We start from the raw sequence: 27,356 nt of genomic DNA on the forward strand, positions 1-27,356 counted from the left end.
CCTTTCCTTTCTCCAGGGGATCTTCCCAAGCCAGGGATCAAACCTGGGTCTCCTGCATTGCAGGCGGATTCTTTACCAGCTGAGCCACAAGGGAAGCCCAAGAATACTGGAGATGGTAGCTGTTTTCTTCTCCAGGGGATCTTCTCGACCCAGGGATTGAACCCAGGTTTCCTGCATGGCAGGTGGATTCTTTACCCTCTGAGCCACCAGGGAAGCCCAAGGTCAGGGTTTAACCTTGTTCAAAGATAGCAGACAGAAGTGATTATTTCATGTGGGAATTTGCTTCATTACATCCTGATGCCAAACACCCACAGTTTCTGCACCTGTGAAGTCTCCCGCAAAGACTGACTCGCTCCTTGTGAGGAGATTCAGGTCTGGAAAGGTGTGAACAGATTTCGGGTAAAGGCAGGAAGCGGGGTGCCCACCTCACCTGCAGGGAGCCGGGGCGGTGGTACCCACCTGCACTCCCGTGAGACGGCCTGAGCACGCGTGGATGCCAAACCTGACCACAGACGCCACTCGTGTGCCACTGGGGTCATGAAAGGCCGCGATTTCAGAATTACCTGTGGTGACTTGCCGGGCTGTGTTCATAGCTTCAAGAAAAAAATTTAAAAGCCAATGCTTTTCTTCACCACAAAGAATAACTTATAGTGAGGGACCCATTGACTTGCTTGCAAACAGTGGGTGGTCTGCACCTTTCCCGATAGAAGGGATAGTCTGCCAAGCAGGGTGACTGGCTTCAGGGCTTGCGATAAAAGGTGGGGAGAGCTTTCTAATGAATGGTGTGGTATCTTTACGCTGCATGGCTACCTCGCTTTGTCTTCCAGATTCTTCAGGCAGAGCCGTGTTTCTTTTATTTATTTGTTATGTAGGCAGCGTCTATTTCCAAAGAGAACTGGAGACATGAAAAAATGGGAGCGGGGCAGCCTTGGGGAGTTCTCTGAAAAACAACGTTTGCGGCAACAATTCAGACCTTAGCAGGTTGGAGGTGCTTTTCTGCCCCCGGCTCCTCCTGTTGATAAAACTGCCTCTTTTGCTTCCTCCTTACTTCTCCTCCCCCCAGACTTCTTTCCACTCCAAGCTGCACAGCATCAGGCTGTTCGCTTTCATCTTTACCTTCCTTCTCCCTGGCTGCTCTAGTCCATTTAATTGCAGTCTTTCTATTGCCCTTAAAATAAAAGTCCAAGTAGTTTACCAAAGCCTCAAGGCCTTATGCATCCAGGCCTGTCAGAATCCTTGGCCCCGCTACACACCCCATTCTTCCCTAAAACATCCCCAGCCACACTGGTCTTTGACTTCCCAGGAAAGAGCAGTCTTCTTCCCTTCTGACTTTGCCCCTGCTCACACTAAGACTGGGCCTGCTGGGTTAAACTCTGCTCGCCCTGGTCCCAGTTCCCCCGTGGGTATCGACTGCTCAGTTTGGAAATCGCATTCTCCAAGATGCCATCCACGTGTGCCATGTTTAAGTCCGCACTCACAGCCACCCGGTGTTCTCTATCGTACCTCTTTGTGTCCTTCATGACATCGCTCGTGATTTTATCATTTCTAGTCGCAGGTTTGTAGTTGTTATTTGATATTTCTTTTCCGTCTTGCTTTTGAAATATATCACCTTTCTGACTGTCGGGACTTTATCTGTCTTGTTCATCTTTGTATCCCAAGGGCCTTGAGCTGTGTCTGGCACAGAATAGCCCCTCAACACTTGTTTGATGAATGAATGAATGAGAAATACTAGCTTTACGAGAAAGTCTGTACACTTCGCTTGATTTAGAATGTCTGCCAAGGATATTTGGATTTCTAGAGAGGGTAACATTCTAGTCCAAAGAAATTGGTTTGTAGTTGTGAAATTGTATCAGGGAGCTGGTGTAAAAAGGTTTTTGAGGAAACAGAGGTCCATTGGGAAACCATGTCACATTAAGTGGCTGCCCACCCACGAGTATTTTTCCTTGATCTGTTTCTTGAGTGCTTTGTCTAAGAGAGCAGACCTACCATTTAGATGTAATACTTTAGAAGTTAAAACTTGTTAGACTCACCACAATACTCCCAAGGACCAGGGGCCCCTGCATTTCAGTCGAGCGTGAAAGTGTAGCTGAGGAAGGAATGAGTAATACGATCTGATTTCAAACATGTGATGCTCTGCTTCCCATTCATGATCTTTAAAATCTGCATTATCATCCCAAACTTCACATTACTCTCTAGTATATGGGATTTTAGTTTTATTTACAAGGGAAGATAGGAACTCTTTTCTGAACAACTATAAAGTAGCTGAGACAAAGATGAAAAGCCAGTGAAAACTTTCTTTTCATGTGGCTCGCGCATGCGCATGTGTGTGTGTGTGTGTGTGTGTGTGTGTGTGTGTGTTTCACTGGGATCAGCTTACAACTCCGTTGCCTCCCTCTGGTGCCAGCTCTGTGCACATGGGCCGGGTGACATGGACCACGTCAGGCTGTGGTTTGTTTTCCTTAAAAAAGAAAAGAAATGTTACCAGGTTTTCCTAATTTTTTTTTTCTTCTCCTTTTGGTGAAAGCTCTTTTATTTATTTATTTATTTAAACAAAGACTAAAGTGTTTGAAATTGTTTGGCAGCATATACTTTAGAGAATACAAGCTTTTTGCATGTGGGGTAAAGTTAGAAACCTGCAGAGTTTATAAATGAAAGCAGGACTCTGACTGTGTATAAACCTATAAAAGGATCTGCTTGTATGTTTCAATTGCTAAGAATTGGGGAGGGGGTTGAATATTTCAAAATTCATTCAGATGAGAAAGGCCACCAGTATAGATTTTTTAAAGGTAGCTTTCAAAATCTGTTGTGTAGGTTTTTTATTATTGTTGCTTTCTTATGAACTGTTTCTCATCTGAATTCTGTAGCCGTAATGAACATGGTATTGATACCTCTCATCTGAGGTTTTATTTTAAATCTCAGAAATCCCTTGATTTAATCTTAGCCCCTATCTGAATGTGATCCAGGGTCAGGGCAAGGGAGAATGTCCTTGAGAGAAGGAGAGGGTCAAGGATAAGAAATAGTTGTCTTTCTGCAGTTTCTTGTCCCTTCTCATCTCCTAAATCCAGAAATAGTCCCCAGAACATAGCCTGACACTTCTGCATGACAAGTATTCTGAAGATGAGAAAGTGCATTGTAAAGCCAGTTTATTCAGTGAGGAAATTTTACACCATTTACATTCAGAGCCATTCCTATCATACTGAAATAGGCTTAAGCAATGGAGTGTTTCATTTTTTTAGAATCAAAACCAGATAATGTACCTGGAAGTACACACTACGTAACTTCATTTCGTGTGCCTAATCAATGTCATGCCTGAAATCTGCCTTCTCCTTGTGAAGGAGACATGAGATTTTTGTCTCATTATATCTACACATATGGGGTGCAGTATTTTGGTGGGAAAATAGGCCATGTTTATATTTTTGGATTCAGTTTATTTTTTTCATAAGTGTTTTTATAGCTCTCAAACTGGCCTGTTTCGTGACGATGCTAACTATGTGAAGTGGCAAAGTGATGTACAATTAAATCACAGTTGAACTGTCACACCGAATGTATGTAAATATTTATAAGCTGTTGGTATATATGAGCACAAACACATATTTGCTATACACTGTAAAGACTTACCTGCATTCAGAGCATCACCATTTTAGAACTGAGCTGTTAAGTAGCTAGCATGATCAAATATGCCTTTCCTCAAACAGAGTTTGTAGTTATATAGATCACACTGATCTTATGTGAGTGGTACTCTTGCTGAAGAAGAGCAGATAATTTGATGTCATTTTGTAAAACAAGTACAGTGCTGTAGTAATTACAATGATTTTCCACTTGCGTGGTCTGTGTCTTTTCCTAAGGTCATTTAGTTCCTTTGTGTTTAGAGACTATTTATCCATCAGTCTCTCCAGCTGGGTTAGTGTAGCATAAAACTCTTGAAGCCAGTTCTGAAATATTATCTCCACGATTCCTTATGGGACCTCAGATTGAAGGTGTGGAAGAGTTTTTACAGACTGCCTCTTCAAACAAAGTAATCATCTGAAGGTCGCCCTTTGATATGTCCATTTATTCTGCAGACACCTCTTGAATGCCTGCCACGTGCTGCTCTAGACTCTGGGGAGGCAATAGTGAGCACAAGCAGACCACTCTGTGACTGTGTGGAGTTTACAGGGAGACAGAACCCAGATAAGGAGCAAGGCCCTGCAGACCATGCCCGAGTTCAAGTCCATCCGTGCCTCTTCTCTGCTGATGTGCTTTGGAGAAGTTACTTAATAACTTGGAGCCATTCCCTCTATGGGGATCATAGATGTAGAAATGCATTGTTTTATTGCGAGTGGAGGTGTAAAGAGACTGAAGGTTAACGCCATCTTTGAGGAGAATGGAGAGGGTGCCTTCCAGAGAAGTCTGAATACAGGAAAATTGCTAGGTGGGGCTGAAGGCTTCTCTCGAGTTGCAGCCCATACGCTTTTTAAGCTGTGGCATGTGGGCTTTGCTGCTCCACGGCATATGGGGTCTTAGTTTTCCTACCAGGAATTGAACCTGACTCTCCTGCATTGGAAGGAGGATTATTAACCACTGGATGACCAGGAAAGGCCCGGGATTTCTTCTTTAAGATAGACCTAGCCTGTGGTGTTAAGTGACTTTCTCTGGTGGGACTCTGAAACTCAGGCGGACATTGGAGTCAAGTGTTTGCTTGATTAGTGTCGTGCAAGAATCGAGGACAAGAGACCCTGGGGTGTTGGCAGAGGAATTTTTTAAATGAGAGATCATATATCCTAAGCTGGTAAGGAAAGAAACGTGGTGTTGTGGGTGGAGCACTGATGTTTTTTAGCCAGGAAATGTGAGTTGCATATTCCAGTCCTATTTCTGAGATATGCTATTATTTGAATGGGTAGAAGACACCAATTTCTCCAAGCTTGTTTCCTTATTTGTAAAATAGTGATGACTTATTTCTCAGGCCTCTGTAAGGTATTTCACAAGACTAGTAGTAGCTAGTGGTCAGTAGGTATTAGGATATTTAGCTGAATCTGAACTCAGGTTGGCAATATACAGGAGACAAGTGAATAATGCAGGTAGAGTTATTCGATTATTCCTTCTTTTGAACTATCAGGAATGGTTTAAAATTTAAGCTCGAATCTGTTGTTCTAGCACGGCACAGCTTGCCTTCGGAAAAAGAGAGAGGCAAGAATGAGGAAAAGAGGATGAATTCTCATTCTCAACCGCTCCTCCAGGTCAATGCTGGCAGATTGCACTTGGGGGCGAGCATGGGAAGGGGCACACGTATTCAGAAGGAGCAATGCATGCTGAGTTCTCCGGTGGAAGGAGGGGGAGGAAACCTTTTAGACTCCTTGGTGTCAGGTGCTTTTATGGGATTGTCTGAATACAGCCTCTTGTAGAGTAAAAGAAGACGGAGCAAGATTTTCCCTAAAAGTACTGTTTGGTAGCTTACATTTCCCACTTTCTACAGATGTTTTCACTTGGAATTCAAGAAACTCAGGACACCTACAACATTTCATTTAAAGAGTGTACATAAGGTGGCTGTATGACAGACAGCTGTCAATTACTTTTTCGTTTCAGTGGTTTTCCTGCAGCACGTGCGTGAAGGCGCACTAAGTCACTTCAGTCGAGTCCGACTCTTTGTGACCCCATGGACTGTAGCCCACCAGGCTCCTCTGTCCATGGGATTCTCCAGGCAAGGATACTGGGTTCAGTTGTCATGCCCTCCTCCAGGGTATCTTCCTGACCCAGGGATCAAACCCACATCTCTTACGTTTCCTATAGTGACCCCACCTAAAGATTTTCCCAAACTGTAGAATGTAATGGTGACAAATTAGGGACTCTTGGATATGAACGGGGCAAGGAGCTTCCCTGGTGGCTCAAACAATAAAGAATCTGCAATGCAGGAGACCCGGGTTTGATCCCTGGGTGGGGAAGGTCCCCTGGAGGAGGAAATGAACAGCCACTCCAGTATTCTTGCCCAGAGAATTCCATGGACAGAGGAGCCTCGTGGGCTACAGTCGATGGGGTGGCAAAAAGTCAGACAGGACTGAGCAAGTAACACACAAGGAGACTTTGCCGTCTGTCTTGCTACCAGCTTATCAGTAGCCACTTGTCCTTTAGTGCCTCCAATCCTTGGCACCTTGCTGCTGCTCATCAGCTGGGCAGCCCTTGATTTCCCGTTCCCACTGAGCACTGAAGTCACTTAGGGAGAGCTGTAATGGGCCCCCTGGTGTAATTATCCTTTACTTTTGTCCCAGTGCTGCTTGCAAGTGGTACCCACGTAAATCCCAGGCTTCTGCTAGCTTTGTAAATTTCAGCACTGAGGAGGGGCTTTAGATTTGCAGGAAGGTGGGTACTGGTTTCAATACTATTGTAACACCATTCATAAAATTATATCTGAAGTTTGCATTTTCATGTAGAAAATTGATCATACTGATTTTCTGTGCTGTCTATGTGGCTTCAGGCAAATTATGTCGTCTCCATGGACTTCATTTGAGGTTGATAAGAATATCTCCGATGGGTTGTTGTGGGATTAGATAAAACGAAACATATTAAAATGCGTTGGATATTAAAGAGTCTATGTTTTGTTTTTAGTTGCTAAGTAGTATCTGAGTCCTTTGCAACGCCATGGACTGTATGTAGCCTGCCAGGCTCCTATGTCCATGGGATTCTCCAGACAAGAACACTGAAGTGGGATGCCATGCCCCACTCCAGGGGATCTACCCAACCCAGAGATGGAACCTGTGTCTCCTGCATTGGTAGGAGGATTCCTTACCACTGAGCCACATGGGAAGCCCCATAAAGAGCCAATACAAAGAGTTACTTGATCTGACATGATCCTTTACTCACTCAATAGCAAGGGCCGTGTCATAGTTGTCTTTCTGGTAACCAGCTCCATGCCTAGCAGGGAATGGATGTTCCCTGAGTATTTGCTAAGCTGCACTTGCTGCTGGTCAGGCCATTAAGAGTCTTATCTTCCATTCTGAGCAATGCATATCAAGAAGGGCATTACCAGTGAAGGCATCAGCATTGCTGAGATCCTGGAACACTTGAAATAGAAGGGACATTTACACAGGAAAGGAGAAGACCTCAGAGACCCAATGAATATCTTCACATATTTGTAAGGTTAATGTATGGAAAGGTGTATGTGTCTAGATAGGAAAGAACTATGGTAAAAATAGGGAATGAAAATCAGAGGAAAATAAAACCTGATGAATTCAAAAGAACCTACTCTACTAAATTGGGGACAACAGCTCCCTGAAACAAGGGCTCTATCTTATAATAGGAATGGCACACTGCATGCATGTTTTCCATATGTTAGATGAAATTCTCAGTGATTTATAGTCCTACAGCATCCATGAGATTAGTATCATTGTTTTCCCCATCTTGCATATGAGTGAACTAGGGCATAGGGAAATGAAGTAATGTGCCCAAGTTAGCACAGCTCGTCTGCGGAAAAGCTGTCCAAGTCAGCTGCCCCCAGAGACAGGCGCTCTCTCTCTTATATTGGGTTGGCCAAAAAGTTCACTCAAGTTCTTTCATACGACGTGACGAACTTTTTGGTCAACCCACTGCAATCTCTACCTTTCTAAATCACAGTTTATTAAATACCTACTTAGTGGTTTGGATTTACTTCATATGCATTATATTTAGTGTTCTCAGCAATTCCCATGGCTTATTATCTCCTAATGACATAAAAAAAAAGCCATGTTTAAAGAGGTTTAGTGTTTGCTGTCCTTCCATTAATGGAAGTGGCTGAGCTGTTGTTTCTTGTTGTCCAGTCACTAACTTCTGTCTGACTCTTCTTGACCTGATGGAATGAACCTCACCAGGCTCCTCTGTCCTCCACTGTCCCTGGGAGTCTGCTCCAATTCGTGGCCATTTAGTCGGTGATGCCATCCAACCATCTCATCCTCTGACGCCCTCTTCTCCTCCTGCCCTCAATCTTTCCCAGCATCAGGGTCTTTTCCAACAGATCTGCTCTTCGCATGAGGTGGCCAGAGTATTGGAGCTTCAGCTTCAGTGTCAGTCCTTCCAATGAATATTCAGGACTGATCTCCTTTAGGATGGACTGGTTGGATCTCCTTTCAGTCCAAGGGACTCTCAAGAGTCTTCTCCAACACCACAGTTCAAAAGCATCAATTCTTCAGTGCTTTACCCTTCTTTATGGTTCAATTCACCCTTCTTTATGGTTCAAGTCTCACATTTCTGCATGGCTATTGACTATATGGACCATTGTCGGCAAACTGATATCTCTGCTTTTTAATATGCCCTCTAGGTTTATCTTAGCTTTCCTTTCATGGGGCAAGCATCTTTTAATTTCATGGTTGCAGTCACCATCCACAGTGATCTTGGAGCCCAAGAAAATAAAATCTTGTCACTGCTTCTCTTTTCCCCCATCTATTTGCCATGAAGTGATGGAACTGGATGCCATGATCTTCATTTTTTGAATGCTGAGTTTCAAGCCAGCTTTTCACTCTCCTCTTTCACCCTCAACTAGAGGATCTTTAATTCCTCTCCACTTTCTACCATTAGAGTGGTATCATCTGCATATCTGAGATTATTGATATTTCTCCTGGCTATTTTGATTCCAGTTTGTGATTCATTCAGCCTGGCATTTCACATGATGTACTTTACATAGAAGATAAGTAAGCAGGGTGACCATATACAGCCTTGTCATACTCCTTTCCCAATTTGGAACCAGACAGTTGTTCCATGTTCGGTTCTAACTTGCTTCTTAGTTGCTTCTTAACCTGCATACAGGTTTCACAGGAGGCGGGTAAGGTGGTCTGGTATTCCCATCTCTTTAAGAATTTTCCACAATTTGTTGTGATCCCCACAGTCAATGGAGAAGGAAATGGTAACCCACGACTGAAGAGACTTAGCAGCAGCACACAGTCAAAGGCTTTAGTGTGGTCAATGAAACAGAAGTAGATGATTTTTTCTGGAATTCTATTGCTTTTTCTATGAACCAACAGATGTTAGCAATATGATCTCTGGTTTCTCTACCTTTTCTAAATCCAGCTTGTATATCTGGAAGGTCTCAGTTCATGTACTATTGAAGCCTGACTTGAAGGATTTTGAGCAAAACTTGCCAGCATATGGAATGAGCATTACTGTACTGTAGTCTGAACATTCTTTGGCATTGCCCTTCTTTGGGATTGGAGTGAAAAACTGACCTTTTCCAGTTCTGTGGCCTCTGCTGTTTTCCAAATTTCCTGACATATTGAGGGCATCACTTTCACAGCATCATCTTCCAGGATTATAAATAATTCTGCTGGAATTCTGTCCTCTAATTTTGTTCATGGAAATGCTAGTCCTAAGACCCACTTGACTTCACACTCCAGATTGTCTGGCTCTAGGTGAGTGACCACACCATCGTGGTTATCCAGGTCATGAAGACTCTTTTTATATAGTTCTTCTGTGTATTCTTTCCACCTCTTCTTGATTTCTTCTGCTTCTGTTAGGTCCTTATCTTTTCTTTATCTCACCCATCCTTCCACAGAATGTTCCCTTGACATCTCCAACTTTCTAGAAATTTCTAGCCTTTCTCATTCTAGAATGGGAATTTTCCTTTGTTTCTTTTTTTTTCCCTCTGTTTCTTTGCATTGTTCATTTAAGAAGGGCCTTCTTACCTCTGCTTGCTATTCTCTGGAACTCTGAGCTGAGGTCAGATTAAATTCTGGTTCCACTAAATCCTGATATCCTTTGGTGTTTCCACACCCCCATCTCACTTCTACCACTCACTTCATTTGGTCTGGACACAAGAAGGACCAGTTGTCTCAAATTCCTGAAAGCAGTTTCTGATCAGCGGTGTCTGGGCTGTCGGACACTGAAGTAAATGATCATCGGACCCAGCTGGGGAAAAGACAACTGACAAAATGTCTCTGCCCAGACTTCTTTGAAGACCAGGCAAACCAGGATCTACAGGGATAGGACCCAGAAATCTAATGGTTCATCACCTTCCCCAAGTGTTTTTGCTGACCCCTGGGGATGGGAAATCACTGGATCAGATGATGGGAAAATCTCTCCAAAAGATGAGTCTAAAAAATACCAGCATTTTTTTTTTTTTCTACCTGAACCATGAGATCGTTAGTATCTGAGCAAATGAATGAATGACTGAACTACCTCCCTTTAAAATGGGTTGAAAATTGTATAGACATGAGCTATGGCAAGTTCCATCCTTTATGGACCATATGCTTTTTTTTTTCCCCCTATTGGTGATGCCTCAAAGAAATTCTTCTCTATTAGTGTCTGTTCGTCATTGAGCTTATTGAATATCCTAAAGAGTCTTGCAGCCCTCGATTATGTAGATTTATATGAACCCCAGGGATGGTCAGTGGGAGCTCCCCAGTAGATTGAGAGCAGCCGTATGGCAGTAATAAATGTGTCCTCAAAGTTTATGCATCTGAGTTTGTAATGTTGTAACTAATCCTAAACTTACCCCTATTATTTAAACCAACTGCATTGAAATCCATGTGAGAACAACTCTTCCAATGTGTTAGAGAATTTTATGCTTGTCAGGAGAATAGTTTTTCTTCTTCTTCTTTTTTTTTTTTTTTGTCCAATTTTAATGTTTTCAATTCTAGACTGACTGGTGCCAGAAAATTGTCAACTGTTTAAATAAAGTGTTTCCTTTCTTTCCTTCCCCTCTTTCCCCCATTTTCCCTTCTTTCTCTCTCTTTGTTTTAGCAAAGAAAAATATTTGTCTAATGAGAAAAACTGCAAGGGGCTTGATTAAGCTTCAGTGAATGAGATGGAAAAATGGCTTCAAGTTAGGGGGTAGCTATTGTTATATTTTTCTCTGAATTCCTCTGCTAATCCCCACATCTTGGCCAGCTAACTATAGCACTCTCCTGATTCTTGCAGGGACAGTATTTATAACCTATCTAGAGGAATGTGGAAAAGTGCACAAGGTCTATAAATTGCATTAGTGTTTCCAGATTGTAACAAAGACATTCGCAGTGTAGTTGGGCCTATGGATTCTGCACCTGTGTGTGTCTGACTTTTAAGCACAAACTTAACTCCAGAAGCTCTAAATCGGATGTACCCAGGGACACTTTTCCAGGAGAACTCCTTGTCAAGTTAGCTTTTTCACTCGTAGCATCACTCAGGCATTGTGTTGTCTCTTGGCATGATCCATTCAGGGCCGAACCATTGAAGATTTTATTAGGTTTGGCCTGATGTCATTATACTATGCAATCAGCTGTGCTTATTGACAATCCCTATTTTCTGTACTATGATTTTTATAGTCTGAGTTTATTAAGGGCTCCTGGAATACAAGCTCCTGGAATTAATTAAAAAAGGAAAGAAAGAAAAAAAAAAAAAAACACTTTGTAGGTAGCACTAGGAGAGAAACACTTTCCAGAAAGCTTTTACCTGATTTATATCTTTTAAGTCTCAGTTTCTATGGAAAGAGTTAAATTAAAGGAGCCTGGGATAGCTGCTGCTGTTATTGTCATCTTTAACAGACAGGCAGGGCCAGGTTGCTGCTATCTCCAAGGAGAACTGGTTGCATGTTGACTTACACTTAGGCTTTTGAAACTGTGTTTTCTGATATAAATGAAAATGTCTGTTTTTATGTAGCATCTTCCATTAAGTCTTTCTTCATAATCTCTCCTTTCCTGGAGAGGAGACACAGTCAGTGCAATATTCAAACAGACAGCAAAGACGAAAGAAGAAAAAGAAAAAGAAAAAAAGCACAACTTTTGCTCAGTATTTTAAATTCATCTTGTGAAGTAGGATCTTTTCATATCCAACCATTACTAAGTGGCTAATGATTCTGAAACAGCTTTGTTTCTTAGCTTCTAGAAATAGCACAGTCTCAGTGGGAAGCAGACTGAGTTGGAGGAAAGTGCCGCGGGGCTAAAGTTCCATTCCTTCTCTGAGCGGGCCTGGGTTTCACCTCTGGATCCACCTTACGGCTATCCCTGGGCAGAACTTCTGAAATCTCTTCCCTGGCTTGCGCCTTCCTATCCTTTAGAGCCTCACAAAGGCAGTCCTCCCACTGCTGTCTTTTTCCTGTTATCCCGGGGACTAGACTAGAGCTTTTTACAAGGTACCGTAGTTCCCTGATTCCCTGAGGCTAGAAACCTTTACACAGCACCATAATTCCTTGTTTATGCACTTCTCTCCCCTCATTGTATTTTTAAGACTGACAAAGTCAAAAACCATATCAGCTCTGCATGAAGGTACCCTCATCCCATTGCCCCCCGCCAAATATATTGGCTGAATAAATAGATGAAAAACATCCTGAGTTTCCATGCTTTTTTGATTTCCATGGCATGAAACACGTTTAGGCTGTTTATTAGAAATGCATCTTTAATTTCATCTATAAAATCAGAATAAAAATACTAAACTTTTAAGGTACTTGTAAGATGGGGTAGGTCACTGGTTCTTAACCGGAGGCATTTTGCCTCCCTGGGGGACATGCGTATATCTGGAGACATCTCTATGTTCACAGCAGCTCCATGGCAGAAGAATTATCTGGCTCAAACTTTGAATAGCGCTGATGTTGAGAAATCACGGAGTAGGTGTCAGTATGGAGAACCTGGGTGGTCAAAGCTGATCTTTATTTTACTCTACATTCTGGAGTCCACCTCTTTGGATATCGTGAATCATAACAAGTACACCAAGAATAACAGTTTTATGTATTATGTGCTTGTCACGTGTCAGGCCTCATACAGCTTTTCACAAATATTATCCTGTTTAATCCTCTCAACAGTGCTGTTGAGTTAGGAACTATTTTATCCTCATTTTTCAGGTAAGGGACCAGAGGTGGAGTGAGGACTCAGAGACTATGCTTTTGACCATTATGTTAGGTAAAAAGATGACCAGGACATTTAAAAAAAAAAAAAATGTCTAACAAGCTTTTTAATGGTGAAGCGCTACCGGGTGGGGTTCCTGGACCCCAACGAGGCAGGTCGACGAAGTCCGTGTCCGGACCATATTAGAAGCGGCTTATATAAGTTTGTTGTGAGGGATGGTCAGGTTAGTGGGCGGGGGCTCAGATAGGTCGCCAGGCCGAGGCGTCGCGGGCTAATAGGTCCTTTTACGTGGCTGGGGTGGGGGGGCTTTCGCTGGCGAAGTGTGCTGTCACTGGTCCCCGGGATCTGGGTGGCTCCTTCCACTGGGGACGTCCCCCGCCGGCGGGAGGGGGTCAGGGGAGAAGAGGTGGCCCATCATGGCCCGCAAGGTCCAACCGACCTTACACATTATACTATGCTACTTTCTCTATAAATTCAGTCTCTATCTTGGGATTTCTCTTAAGAAATTTTCAAGACAGACCTCTCGAAAGAAGGCTTTTACCCCTTCGTATTTCGTAGGACTTACAGCTGAAAATATGGAGAATTCAGCCTGCTTGAGTTAAAAATCATTATTGCCTAGGAGGCTGCGATTTAACACTTGCACTGATTTGAACAAAGATTCAGGTTACTGGCTGACATAATATATAGACTGTTGTCGATCCAAGAATTAGAACAAGTCTACCATACACAGTTATTTTGTGGGATTCCCAAGAAGCACAAAGCACACCCTGAGAGTTTGTTTACATTCAACATTGAACTTGTCATAGCTGATGCACACAGTGTGATGCAGATGAGAGTTTTCTCCTGTTGAGGGGGATAAACAGTGACAGTTTGCCCCATGTAATCCCATTAGGGGCTTTCTTCAGGACCACATCCTCATGTGATGATACAAGAACCACTTATAAGTAAAGCACACCTGCCAGAGAGCAAGACCTGGGGCGAAGGGTTGGCTGCTAGGGTGCTTTCCTCCCCTTTCAGAGAACCCGACTGAAGCTCGTGGAATATTTGCATTTGGATGCACGATGATGGCCCCCAGCCCCATTTCTGAATCCTTTGTTGGCAGCCAGTCATCACCATGGTCGCTTTTCAGTCGTTAAGTCGTGTCCCACTCTTTTCGACACCATGGACTGCAGCACGCCAGGCTCCTCTGTCCTGCGTTGTCTCCCAGAGATTGCTGAAATTTACGTCCGTGGAGTCAGTGGTGCTCTCTAACCATCTCATCTTCTGCGGTCCCCTTCTCCTTTTGCCTTTAATCTTTCCCAGCAACAGGGTCTTTTCCTGTGAGTTGATGCTTCAATCATCAGTGCCTTGAGGCTATTCACGGATAAAGTTTCTAAACAAATCCTACCATCTTGAAACATTGGTTTGTTGTTTCTAGGACCTTAAAACTAAGCTTGCAAATGCAGTTAAGAAGCATCTATTATTTTTACATAAGAATTTAAAGACCCTGGGGAAGTTATTTTTTCTGCTTTGGAAAATTCTGTTTCTTGTGCACCACTTTCACACTTGGAAGATTCTTGTGGAATCCTCAAAAATGTGTTAGATTCTATTCTTTTAGTCTCACTTTCCTACCTTTTTTGAAGAGGAAATGCTAATAGCACCAAACAGATTTTTGTTCTTAAATAAATCACACTTTATGAGCGCGTGTTCCTCTGATTACAAATAACTCTTTCAGCTCCTACTGGATATTAGTGTCTGTGATTCAAACATACATTTCCAAGGATCTGTTGAAGCCAAGTGATATATTTGGTCATTGTGCTACTCTACTTATAAGATGTCATTTACATATAAGATATAATTTGAGACCATCTCCTCGGGACCAAAGTGATTGGTATGCCTTAGGCTTTTATTCTTTTCAAATCAGTCACTTGATATACTCTTGCATTTGTTTTACATTTAATAAATTAAAGCGTTCTGATGATTAAGTAAGAAGGTGCTCTGTCTAGGGCAGTGTTCCTCAAATTTTATTGTGCGTGCCCTAGGCCCTTGCTAAGGCACACATTCTGTGTTTCCAACAACTTCCCAGGTCAAGTTCATGTTGTTGGACCAAAAACCACACTCAGTAGCAGCTATGAGGGAATGTTGGGACGTTTTGATAATTTGAAACCTAAGCTAGGGATGGCATCAAGCTGATGGCACTGAATTCACTTTTCCCACACTATCCTTATTTTTTTATTTTTCCTAAATTATTCGGTAAGCTAATAGGGAGATTTTTGCTAGAGAGGATTGCTCCTGTTTCCTGTGACAAAACATATATTTATAATTTTTAACCAATTAAATAATTCTTGATTTTTAATAAAGTATCACACCCATCCTTTTTGCCTGGAAAGAGACTCTCTCGACCAACCTCCTTTTTGTTCCAGCGTTTTCTGAACAACTGAAAATGTATATTACCATTTCTGATCAGCAAAGGCATATTTTAGATGGTTCACGATCTTTTTAACGGTAGAACAAATTTAACATTCTGGACAGTTGAATAGAGGTTACATTTTTTTTTTTTTGTCTTTTTTAACTATGTTTAAAAACATAAACAGTGGACTTCCCGAGTGGTGCTAGTAGTAAAGAACCTGCTTACAATGCAGAAGACGTTAGACACGAGAGTTCAATCCCCGAATCAGGATGATCCCCAGGAGGAGGGCATGGCAACCCACTCCAGGATTCTTGCCGGGAGAATCCCATGCACAGAGGAACCGGGCGTGCTACCATCTGTGGGCTTGCGAAGAGTCAAACACAACTGAAGTGCCTTAGTTCTCATGCATGTAAAGAGAGTCACGGAAACAATTTCAAATAGTTCCTCTGTGCATTAGATGCAAGTTGTCTCAATTACTGTGTATTGCTGAGAATTAAGTGACTTCTAGCTTGCCGTGTCCTGTCATGTTGGCTTATTTTATAGGGAAATCAAATCTGACACCTTTCAATTAACGTCTTTACCTCTCTAATATAAAAATAGATGGAAGAGTTCTGGAGCAAGAAGCTTTGATTAGTATCTTCAGATTGCCTTTACTTCCCCAAATGCGTCTCCTATCATTTCAAAGTTTGCTGAAAGTCCTTTTCTAGAAGCAGGAAAACACTCACAGGTGGGAGGAAGGTTGCGTTGTTGAAAAATAATTTATTCCTAGTCATGAGCTTGTCAGCTCTCAAAGGAATCACAGTGGTGTGTCTCATCTGTACCTAGAGGTCTCAAAAGAGGGGATAAGTGGAAATGTGCCATGGATTGGAGTTTGGTCATTCTAGGTGGTAACTCAAGTGTGAGCTATTTGGGAGGCAGACAGATGAGAGGAGGCAAGGAGTGGGGAGGGAAAAAGAAGTCCTCTCTCTGCCTTCACACATGCATCTGTACGTCACCTTTAAACTGCCTCATCATAGTGTCAGATCAAAAGGATGCAAATTTCTGTTTTATATATAGTTGATATATGTTCATGTGCTTAGTCACTCAGTTGTGTCCAACTCTTTGCGACCCCATGGACTGTAGCCCACCACGCTGCTCTGTCCATGGTATTGTCCAAGCAAGAATACTGGAGTGGGATCTTCCCTGACCCAGGGATAGAACTCGGGTCTCCTTGTGTCTGACTCTTTGTGACTCCATGGACACCGGGCTTCTCCGTCCATGGGATTTTCTAGGCAAGAGTACTGGAGTGGGTCCATTTCCTTCTCCAGAGAATCTTCCCGATCCAGGGATCAAACCCAGGTCTCCCGCACTATAGACAGACGCTTTTACCATCTGAGCCCCCAGGGAAGCAGAGTGCTAAGAGCCAGCAGGGAAGCCAAATGCAAATTGGGAACAGATAAAATTATCTAGAAAGATGCATCTTTTTCGCTTCCCACTTTTTACTTGATAATTTTTCATTGAAACATAAGTGACTTGCAATGTTGTTTTTGTTTCAGGTGTCCTGATTCAGTTTTTATATTAAAAAATGGCAAATGACAAGAAGCATCTTTCCAAATAACTTTATCAGTCTCCATTTTGCATTTGTTTATAACTGAAAAGGGTTTCACATTTTTCCCCTTAAGTTGTATTTTTTGCTCAGTCAGTCATTTCATGGTGAAATATGACTGTGACCAGTTGCATTTATGAATAGGCATCCTTGATTCGGTAGATTCGGCCCCAGGCCTCTTATGCCTCTCTGTTTGGATATGCAAATAGATCTCTGAGAGAAGATGCTGACTGTGATGTAAAATTCACTGCATGATCATTGATAATAAGAGGCAACACTATGATTTTCTTTTGACGATGAAGACAAATCATTTTCGTTTCCTGAATACCTTTTCAAGTGAATTATTATTACTTAACACTTTACTTAATGCCAACTCCTAGCCTCTGGGTGTTTAGTCCCAATCACAGCATTTTTGAAAAACCTACAGTCAGATCAGCACTTAATCCATTATCTACCCATCACTGACTCTTTTCTCTCTTCTTTCCTACAATAGATTGCAGATTGAGCTTAACCAAGAAGCTCGTGGGCTGATCCACGCTGACCTGCCTGACCACAGAAGAGGTTCTGTCGGCCTGGTTGGGCCCCTCTTGGCCGTGGATAACTTGGCTTCACTTGTTGCCTGGGTGGAAAATTCTTCCTCTTGAAATATTTTTGCACATGGAGGACAACAGCAAAGAGGCCAACACAGGCTGAGAAGAGCAGAGACCTCAAGAATATTCTTTGCCCTTGGCCTTCAGGACATTTCCTCTAGTTGGAGTTCTGGACTTGAGAACCCTGCTCAATTATTTTGGTTTAGCTATCTGTTTCTATTTTTTTATTTTTATTTTTTTACTTTTCTTTTCCTGACAGCATTGTGTTTGATTTCCGTACTTCAGAAATGGGCCTACAGACCACACAGGGGCCCGGCCAGGGGGCTTTTTTCCTGAAATCTTGGCTTCTCATTTCCCTGGGGCTCTCCTCACAAGTGTCAAAATTCCTGGCGTGCCCCAGTGTGTGTCGCTGTGACAGGAACTTCGTCTACTGTAACGAGCGAAGCTTGACCTCAGTGCCTCTTGGGATCCCGGAGGGCGTCACTGTACTCTACCTCCATAACAACCAAATTAATAATGCTGGGTTTCCTGCAGAACTCCACAACGTTCAGTCTGTGCACACCGTCTACCTTTACGGCAACCAACTGGACGAATTCCCCATGAACCTCCCCAAGAACGTCCGTGTCCTCCACCTGCAGGAAAACAACATTCAGACCATTTCACGGGCGGCCCTGGCCCAGCTCCTGAAGCTGGAAGAGCTGCACCTGGATGACAACTCCATCTCCACCGTGGGCGTGGAAGATGGAGCCTTCCGCGAGGCCCTGAGCCTCAAGTTGCTGTTCCTGTCCAAGAACCACCTCAGCAGTGTGCCAGTGGGCCTCCCCGTGGACCTGCAGGAGCTGCGTGTGGATGAGAACCGCATCGCCGTCATCTCAGACATGGCCTTCCAGAACCTCACGAGCTTGGAGCGTCTGATCGTGGATGGGAACCTCCTGACCAACAAGGGCATTGCCGAGGGCACCTTCAGCCACCTCACCAAGCTCAAGGAATTCTCCATCGTCCGGAACTCACTCTCCCGCCCGCCTCCTGACCTCCCAGGCACACACCTGGTCAGGCTCTACCTGCAGGACAACCAGATCAACCACATCCCTTTGACAGCCTTCTCCAACCTCCGGAAGCTGGAACGACTGGACATCTCCAACAACCAGCTGCGCATGTTGACTCAAGGGGTCTTCGACAACCTCTCCAACCTGAAGCAGCTCACCGCTCGGAACAACCCTTGGTTCTGTGACTGCAGCATTAAATGGGTCACGGAGTGGCTCAGACACATCCCCGCCTCGCTCAACGTACGAGGTTTCATGTGCCAAGGTCCCGAGCAAGTCAGGGGCATGGCCGTGCGGGAGCTGAATATGAATCTGTTGTCTTGCCCCACCACGACCCCTGGCCTGCCTCCCCTCACCCCAGCCCCGACTTCAGCTTCTCCTGTGACTCAGCCCACCACGTTCTCCGTGCCGGTCCCTAGCAGAAGCTACACACCCCTGAGTCCCACAGCATCCAAGCCCCCCACAATTCCCGACTGGGATGGCAGAGAAAGGGTGACCCCACCGCTTTCTGAACGGATCCAACTCTCTATCCGTTTCGTGAATGACACCTCCATCCAAGTCGGCTGGCTGTCTCTCTTCACTGTGATGGCTTACAAGCTCACATGGGTGAAAATGGGCCACAGTTTGGTGGGGGGCATCGTTCAGGAACGCATCGTCAGCGGTGAGAAGCAGCATCTGAGCCTGATAAATCTGGAGCCCAGATCCACCTATCGGATTTGTTTAGTGCCCCTGGATGCGTTTAACTACCGAGCTGTAGAAGACACCATTTGTTCGGAGGCCACCACCCATGACTCCTATGTGAACAATGGCAGCAACACGGCTTCCAGCCACGAGCAGACGACTTCCCACAGCTTGGGCTCCCCTTTTCTGCTAGCGGGCCTGATCGGGGGTGCCGTGATATTCGTGCTCGTGGTCCTGCTCAGTGTCTTTTGCTGGCACATGCACAGAAAGGGGCGCTACACCTCCCAGAAGTGGAAATACAACCGAGGCAGGCGGAAAGACGACTACTGTGAGGCGGGCACGAAGAAGGACAATTCCATCCTGGAGATGACAGAGACCAGTTTCCAGATCGTCTCCTTAAATAACGATCAGCTCCTTAAAGGAGATTTCAGACTGCAGCCCCTTTACACCCCAAATGGGGGCATTAATTACACAGACTGCCATATCCCCAACAACATGCGATACTGCAACAGCAGCGTGCCAGACCTGGAGCACTGCCATACGTGACGGACAGAGGCCCAGAGCTACGGAGCGGGTGGACATGGAGACTCTCGAGAACACGCACGTGTGTGCACAGAAAGACACGCGAGTTACATTTGATAAATGTTACACTGATGCGTTTGTGCATTTGAATACTCTGTAATTTATACGGTGTACTATATAATGGGATTTAAAAAAAAAGTGCTATCTTTTCTATTCCAAGTTAATTACAAACAGTTTTGTAACTCTTTGCTTTTTAAATCTTAAAAAAAAAAAAATAGTTGCTGAAGTACTGTACAGGGTTGTACAATGAGAACCCAATGCCAGGGTGAAAGAATGAGTGATTCTTCCTCCTGATGCAATTCACCACTTCACTGTTGATGCTTCAGAACAAATTCGTTTCCTAGAGTTGGTGGTCAGACAAAAGGGCAGGTTAAAGTGGGCTCATCAGAGTAGGGCAGATAATAGTTATAGAACAAGAAGTGCTCCCCAGATATCTTTCTACTATTTGTATACTTCCGGTTCTGGTGGAAGAGTGAAAACTTGTCGAATCTAAGAAAGGAGGTAGTCACCCTGTTTTGACCTGAAGGAGCAAATGCAGAAGGCATCTCTGGAGGAAATCAGTTCCTATGAGAGAAGTTAACCCATCCTGGCAGAATCAGGAAAATGAGACAAGATTTGGAAAAAACCTTTGAATCCAGGGGTTGGCTTTCTGACTGGGAACTTGAAAAATCACCTTCAGGCTCCCCTGGCCCTATGTGAAACAGAAGCCTGAGTCTGGTTTCAGTCATCTTCGGGACAGGTAGGATACCCCAGCAAGAAAACTCCCTTTGAAAGTATTACTGTTCAAATTATACATCAGGTTGAATCACATTCAACAGAGATATATTCTAGAATACTTTTTTAGAAGAGGCTAATAAAATAATGCGAAGAATTATATTGAATGGAATTATTTTTGATAATGAGAATTATTTGGGTAGATTCACTGCAGCTATGTCAACATGATATTTAGACCAACAAGGGATCAATGTTTGGAACATACTAAACTGGTTATTTAAAAACTATTGATACCCTTTAGACAAAAGCACGTAATCAGTGGTCCCATTATACTATATCAACTAACTTTGTTAGTATCATGTTGAAATAGCTTGAATTAATATCTTTATCCCCTCAGAAATTCTTGTCTTCCAATCACCTCACATATATTTTCATAATTAGCTGTTGATGATATACATTTGTTGGTCACCCCTCTGCTAAAAATTTGAAAGAAAACTATGGATGCCAGTCTTCATTGCACAAAATATCCACACTCACTTTAAAATGTATACTAATTTTCCCTGCTAATAATCCTGTAAGGACATATCAAAGCTGGCAAAATACCGTATTTTTTTTTTTAAAGCAATACTGTGTTTCCACCTTGAACTGACTTTGATCCGCTTCCATTTTTTTAAATTTCGTTTATTCCTTTTAAATTGTGGATGTTCCTCTTCTTTGGGAATTGTGAGGGATAATCAATCTTATATTAACAGGATAACAGATGAAAAATGAACAAGCCTGGGAGGGAAGGCTTGTTCCCCTAATCTTGGCAGCACAGGGCATTGAGCAAAGGGCATGGAGAAGAGAAGGATGTCCAGGCTTAATTCCAGATATTTTTTGAAGCAACGTCCGTCTTCAGAAAGCGTGTATAATGTCCTCCTTTCCATCCCTTAGATCTAGAAGGGCTATCGATCACATACACACCTTATCTAAAAAGTACACCCTTGGAAAATTCTTTTGAAAATCAAATTCAGGCATTTCCTTCTGTATTGCATATTTCCTTGATCACTAGTCATTATTTTAAGAACCTATGACGTTAGCATCACAATCATGTTGCTTTGGCTTTCCCTGTCCTTCTTACGTTTAACAAAATAGAACTGTGATGTGTCTTCTTTGTAAAAGTTTAGGTATAAAATGCTATGCAAGTTTTTCTTTATAGTAAGAGCTTTATTTTCTTTAATAATATATCCCCAAGTAGTATGTTTTAATCTCCCTTGTCCCTCAGAATAAGCCGAAAATATAACTGAAGTTATAATGTTGCAGACACAAGAATTGAAACTGTGCCGTCAAGCTGAAATTAACTATGAATTAACTTGAATTAATTCTAAAGTGACTTTGGTTTTCATTTTAGTCTATTAGCTAGCTCATTTTGACTGTTGCCTTTTTAATGCTAGGTCCACACAGTGAAGGGAAAAGACAGTCTGTGAAAACGATCAGTGTAGCAGTAAGGCATCTGAAATGCAGGACCATGACATGGGGCTTTGTGTATTTAACTGGATAATTCCCTTCCACTGTCCTTTTCTCCTTGGCTGTGTAGATAAAACTATGTGTTCAAATGATGGTACTTTGATTTTTGAAGTTTTTTTTTTTCCTTTTATCTACAAAATAACCATTCTCATTTATTTGTATTGTGTGTATAACCTCCAGGGGGATATGTGGCGGCTGAAACAAATGTCTTTGCTTTGAGCCAAGAAGACCAAGGTTAGAGAGGTTTCTATAATGTCTTATGAGATTCGCAGAATTCTCTGGCGCTTAAGTCCTATGATGGAGACCTGGTCATGTGAAAAGATTAGGATGATTTGAAATGGTTCCTTTGCTGGAAGGCATTCCTGAAGAGATAGAATCTAGTTAGAGGCTTAATTCTAAGCTTGTATACGACATGACAGAGACTGCTCAAATCAAGACTGGTCTCCCGTTTGTAGTAGCATACCTGGGACTCTCACCCACGCCAGAATAGAAAGCACATCACGGAATCTGCACTGTCTTACGTGTCTCAGGAAAACTGCTGAAGGACCATCAGTGGCAGATTCTGCTTTGATTGGCACTTTTGTCATGGGAATTTTTGCTGAAACATCATCTCAATGTTGGACCTCTCTTGTGCTCATCATTATTATGCATTTTGAGGTTAACAAGAGTCAAAACTGAAGGTGCAGGACAAGACCGTGAACAAAGCCATACTTTCCAGTTGATAAAGAGCTTGATGCTTGTCTGACCCAATGGTGGTGATGTCAGATACCATGTGTCTACTTTTAGAGCTAGTAACTGTTACTGTGCAGAAAAAATTCCAAAAGGAAGAGGCATAACCGGGAGCATTCAGATATTGCTGACCATTATTCATACCCAGGGTTGTCATGGATACCTACTTATTTAGGGAGATGTGTTTGAACATGGAGAGGCCCCTAGCTTCTTTCAAACTGTCAAATGCATTAGCAGCTCATCACATGGGAGAAGCAAAAGCAGAGAAAAAAAGGGTGTTTCCCTGACTATTTTTCTTGTGTGAAAAGTGGAGAAAAGTCTACCGTGAGAAATCATGCAGTTTCTAGTTATCTGGATGTTTGTTGAATATTTATTGGATGTTTTCCCTGAGATTTAAAAGAAAAAAAAAAAAAAGGTATAATGTGACCAGTCTGGTAAAAAGGATGACTAAAATAGCTAATATTACGGCTCCATTTCCTACTGGATCATAATGGTCCTAGTCATTCCACAGGAATTAGAACTTCTTCCCCACTGAGGAAGACAAACTCTGGATGTTGTGAGCAAAGTATCCATTCCAGACACAAGGTGATACACTTGCTGTCCACCGGAAGCAGATGGCTTGGTCAGCTAATCACACTTGCAGCATCCATTGCAACCTTAGGTCTAGAAGTCATCAATTTCCATTACTTCTTTGCTTGTAACATTTTTCTCACTATCCTATGAAAAGGAGAGTGTTTCACCTTAGAATGTGAGCATAAGGGTTTTGTTCGTGATTTACCTTTCCAACTTCATGGGAAAACAGAACAGAAAAGAGCTTCCCAAAGAGGAAGAGATACACGAAGCAAACCCCAAACCTCCTTCTTTATTAGTCTTGTCCAGCCTTGCATGATGCACTTTCTTTAAGTCATGTAGGGAGCACTAGTTTACCCCCCTTCTCTAATTTCTTCCTGGGGTGGGGGAGGGTGAAAAGTGAGCTGACAAAGGGGGTGCTTGTCCCTGATTATGGGAGAAAGCTTTGTACACATGGGATCCTGTTGTTATAACAAAATATCACCTTCTCTTGCTATAGTTTTAGCTTTTCTAGCAGCACACTCACCAGAAGAGCACAAAGCAAGGCCATCACAACAGGCGTTTTTAAGCTAGTGTAACACACACACTTGCATACACGCACACGCACACTGGGGTGTTCATAGTTATATCCATGGAATGGAAGATGTATAACCTTTCTGAGGCAAGGTGAAGGCATCGCCACTTGTGTGCCCCTTCTAGGACCAGTATATAGCCACTGACAGTTAGTCCTGATGATTTGTTTTCGTCTGAGCCACGTGCCGATTTGCTCCTGGTTTCTGTGTAGTGCGTTCTCGCTGACAAGGGACTGCAAGGAGGGTGGGAGCGTGCATCACACATCCTCTGAGACCGGCTGCGTCGCACACTTTGTTAACCAGACGCTTCACTCTACACTATACAGTACCTTGTTGATATATTCAGTAAAGGCTTATTTTAAAAAGAAACCTCATTGTGTTTATCTGAGTAAGTTCATTGGGTTGCTGCCCATCATATCTGGGTTCAAGTCAAAGAGAAATGAGAGATGCTTCCGGATGCTGGAGGTTGAGAAGGGTGGAGGAGATAATAGAGTTTTTCACTTTCTTTTTCCTTGAACACAGCTTCTGTGTTTTAAGGCCATTTGACTCCTGTTTTGTGTGAGGGGTTTATATGAAATCTTCATGCTCTTTTCTACTTCCTGGCTAAACTGTTATGTTCCTATGAATATCTTTTGAATATACACACCTACCTGAGCATATTATTTTATGTTTGTGAAATCTGTGTTTAGAATATAGATAAATACCAATGTAGTCACCTCATCAGAATAGTCATTTTCCCTATTTCATAATATATCAATTTAAAATGTCATTTCCCTTAAAAATCCTCGTGGTACTTTCTACGTCAGAATTGTTTATGGCTCATCCACCCATACATTCACTGAGCACTCATGGAAACATGTTTATTCCTATGCTCAAGTTCAACGCAGGATTAATCTCCTGATTTTTCTTGAACCCCCTTTCTCTGACCCCTCTTGGCCATTTTACTAATAATGTATTTGACAGAGACGGAACCAGGAAATAAAGTGACGACAGTCCAGTTACTAGTATTAATGATTTGCAAATCTTTGTTGGGGAATTAACTATGAAAGTGCAAGAGGGTGATCCATATTAAATTTGGGAGATTTTACATACAACATCTATGTATTCTTGGTTACTTTTGCCAAGAGGTACAGACTTTACTCTGTGGAGACTAGATCCTTAGTCAACGGATACCATTCATTCAAAAATGTTTAGGAGACATCGACCTTGCCCTAGGCGCTGGTCTGAGTTCAAAGGTTTGATAGAAGAATAAAATATAGGCGTGGCCAAGTCAAGAATATCTTCCCCTCTACCATGTTTCTAAAGAACTTCATTTGTTCACCCCATGTATTTACTTCTCATCTACTTTTCACACAGCACTTGTTAGGTTCTACTGGGGATTCAGAGAAAAACATAACTTCGCTGCCAAGAAGCCCACAGACTGTGCAATAAACTTGTTTTTTTGTTTTTTTTTTTTTAACACATCCCAGTGTCTCAGAGCTCATGTAATAACTTGACATTCTCATTAAAAACTCAATGGAATATCTAAGATACGAGAGGGGTACATACCTGTTGATAAATGTAATAACGCATCAAAGTTATATGTTAGATAGAAAAATGATAAATGACCTTGGTGTTTAGTAGATGAAGCAAAGTGACAGTGCCTTAATAAAATCAGACTTTAATTGAGTTAACTTTTCAAGTTTACACCAAGTCATTGAAAATTTCAGAATTGTCTGGTGATTACAGACAGCAACCTCTGAGCACCAGAATGGAAATCAACCCAAAATAATAATAATAACAGTGCCTGACTCCTTCTTAACTGTTTTCTTGCTTCCAACTTGTTTGACTAGCCTTAAGACTGACTAGTCCTGAGGACAAATTCTTAGTGTTTAAAATTTTTAATGATTGAGGTATCACAACTTCACCCAGTGGACACATTATTTTTTGTGTGACAAATCAACGGAATATCTTTACAAACCTCCAAATATCTTTGAATTTCCTTGGTCATCCACTCCTAAATTTTAACAGTAGTTCTGTTTTTGTGATTATTTGATGTCTGCACACTAATGTGACTTGAAAGCTTCAGATGGAATCAAGCTCTGTGTATATCCACAGGGTGAGCTGAGAGAAGTATTAAAAGGACTTGAGTCAGGTTATTTTGGGTAATGAATTTGTTTCATACTTGAGAGGTTGCTTTAAATATTTTGTAAATCCTGCTGAAGATGCTCATATGTCAGAATCTATTAGGCTGTTAGCAAACTGGCTTCTGGAGTTAGACCTTTTTTTCATAGCACAAATATAGAATGTTTGCTTTGGAGGCTATTATACAAGCTTTATTTCATTAGTGTTACAGAAAGTCAAGGGTAAAGAATTTTTAATGTTTAACTCCAAACCGAGTGTCACTGGAACATACACACCAACTGATGATCTCATTTGTCCATGTTCTTGGTATGAGGTCTAAACTAGATGAACGTTTCAATGTACCCTTTAGGGGAATTCTTATCTTTTGCCATAACAAGCTTCTTTCATGGGTCCATCTTTACCCAATCAAATATAAAACTGTGTTGGATCAGAGAGTCTATTAAACTCCCTGTTTTGGGTTAGTATGGGTCTTCGTTAGTTTTGTTTTCATTCAGCAAATATTCGCTGAGACCAGGTAAGTTTTGGTGCTGAGTAAGACAGTTTTCCAGCAGACTTAACTTTGCATCATCAAAAATCTATCCTGGAAGCTGCTAGTGTTCAACTCATAGCCTAGGCTATTTCTCCCTCTTTGCCTTCTTGGAGAGCTCCCCTCCTCTGTGCGTGGAATTCTCTAGACAACAGTACTGGAGTGGGTAGACCTTCCCTTCTCCAGGGGATCTTCTCTCAACCCAGGGATCAGACCTGAATCTCCTGCATTGCAGGTAGATTCTTTGCCATCTGAGCTATCAGAGAAGCCCTTGGAGAGTTCAGGCATCTATAAAACAATCGGCTAAAAAGCCTAGTTCCAGTACTTAATCTCTCAAATGTGTGACACGGTTAAGACCTTTCCTCTCCCCTCTCCACTTCAGTCTTGCCAGAGGGACAAAGGGTAATCTATAAAGAATACCCGGTGTGACCCTATCTGAATTTCAAAATGTTTCATTAGTGTGACCTTAACAGAGAAATCAAACTCTTTGTGTGACATACATGTCCTGCCACACATTGCTGCCTGATACTGCTTACTGGTATTTCCTCCTCGTGCGTTATGGACTCTGGATCAGATATATACTTTAAATGAGCAAAAGAATTAAAATCTTTAAGTCTGACTCCAAAGATCTCAAGCACCTTGTCTGGTGACATTTTTCTACAATTCAAATGCACCACCACTCCCAACAAGCATTGACTTGGAAAGCTTCTTGGGTCACACCTATCCACGATATGACCTCTCTGTGCAGTTACTCCAGGAATTACTTTTTTGTCTGTGGCACTGATAGTTTGGAATATTTCATGGGTCTGTTTCATGCCTATGCTCTGGGTTCTGGGAGACAGAGCACATATTCTATCGACAGTTGTGTCTCATCCAGTGCTGAGTATGGTGTCCAGCCCCTGGCACGTACCCCACATGTGGTCCTGGAGAAAATGTGATTGGAGGACAGGGGGCCCAGCGGTGATGTCAGGCTCTCTGTGGAGTCAGCTCTAC

General features: G+C 42.5%; 2 protein-coding genes across 2 annotated transcripts in view; both read left to right on the forward strand.

The window, feature by feature from the left end:
- Positions 1 to 24,082, forward strand: part of LOC114115898 (uncharacterized) — a 104,777-nt gene extending 80,695 nt beyond the window's left edge. Inside the window, exon 4 of the mRNA XM_060418702.1 lies at positions 17,220 to 24,082. Coding sequence (XP_060274685.1) covers positions 17,220 to 17,257 — 38 coding nt within the window. The 3' untranslated portion in view covers positions 17,258 to 24,082. The remainder of the gene's footprint in view (positions 1 to 17,219) is intronic.
- Positions 17,224 to 24,082, forward strand: FLRT2 (fibronectin leucine rich transmembrane protein 2). Its single transcript, XM_027972097.3, has one exon. It carries the CDS (start codon positions 17,604 to 17,606, stop codon positions 19,584 to 19,586), a length of 1,983 nt encoding a protein of 660 aa, XP_027827898.2. The 5' UTR covers positions 17,224 to 17,603; the 3' UTR covers positions 19,587 to 24,082.
- Positions 24,083 to 27,356: the final 3,274 nt, after the last annotated feature.

Source organism: Ovis aries, chromosome 7, assembly GCF_016772045.2.
Source record: "Ovis aries strain OAR_USU_Benz2616 breed Rambouillet chromosome 7, ARS-UI_Ramb_v3.0, whole genome shotgun sequence".
Taxonomy (NCBI): domain Eukaryota; kingdom Metazoa; phylum Chordata; class Mammalia; order Artiodactyla; family Bovidae; genus Ovis; species Ovis aries.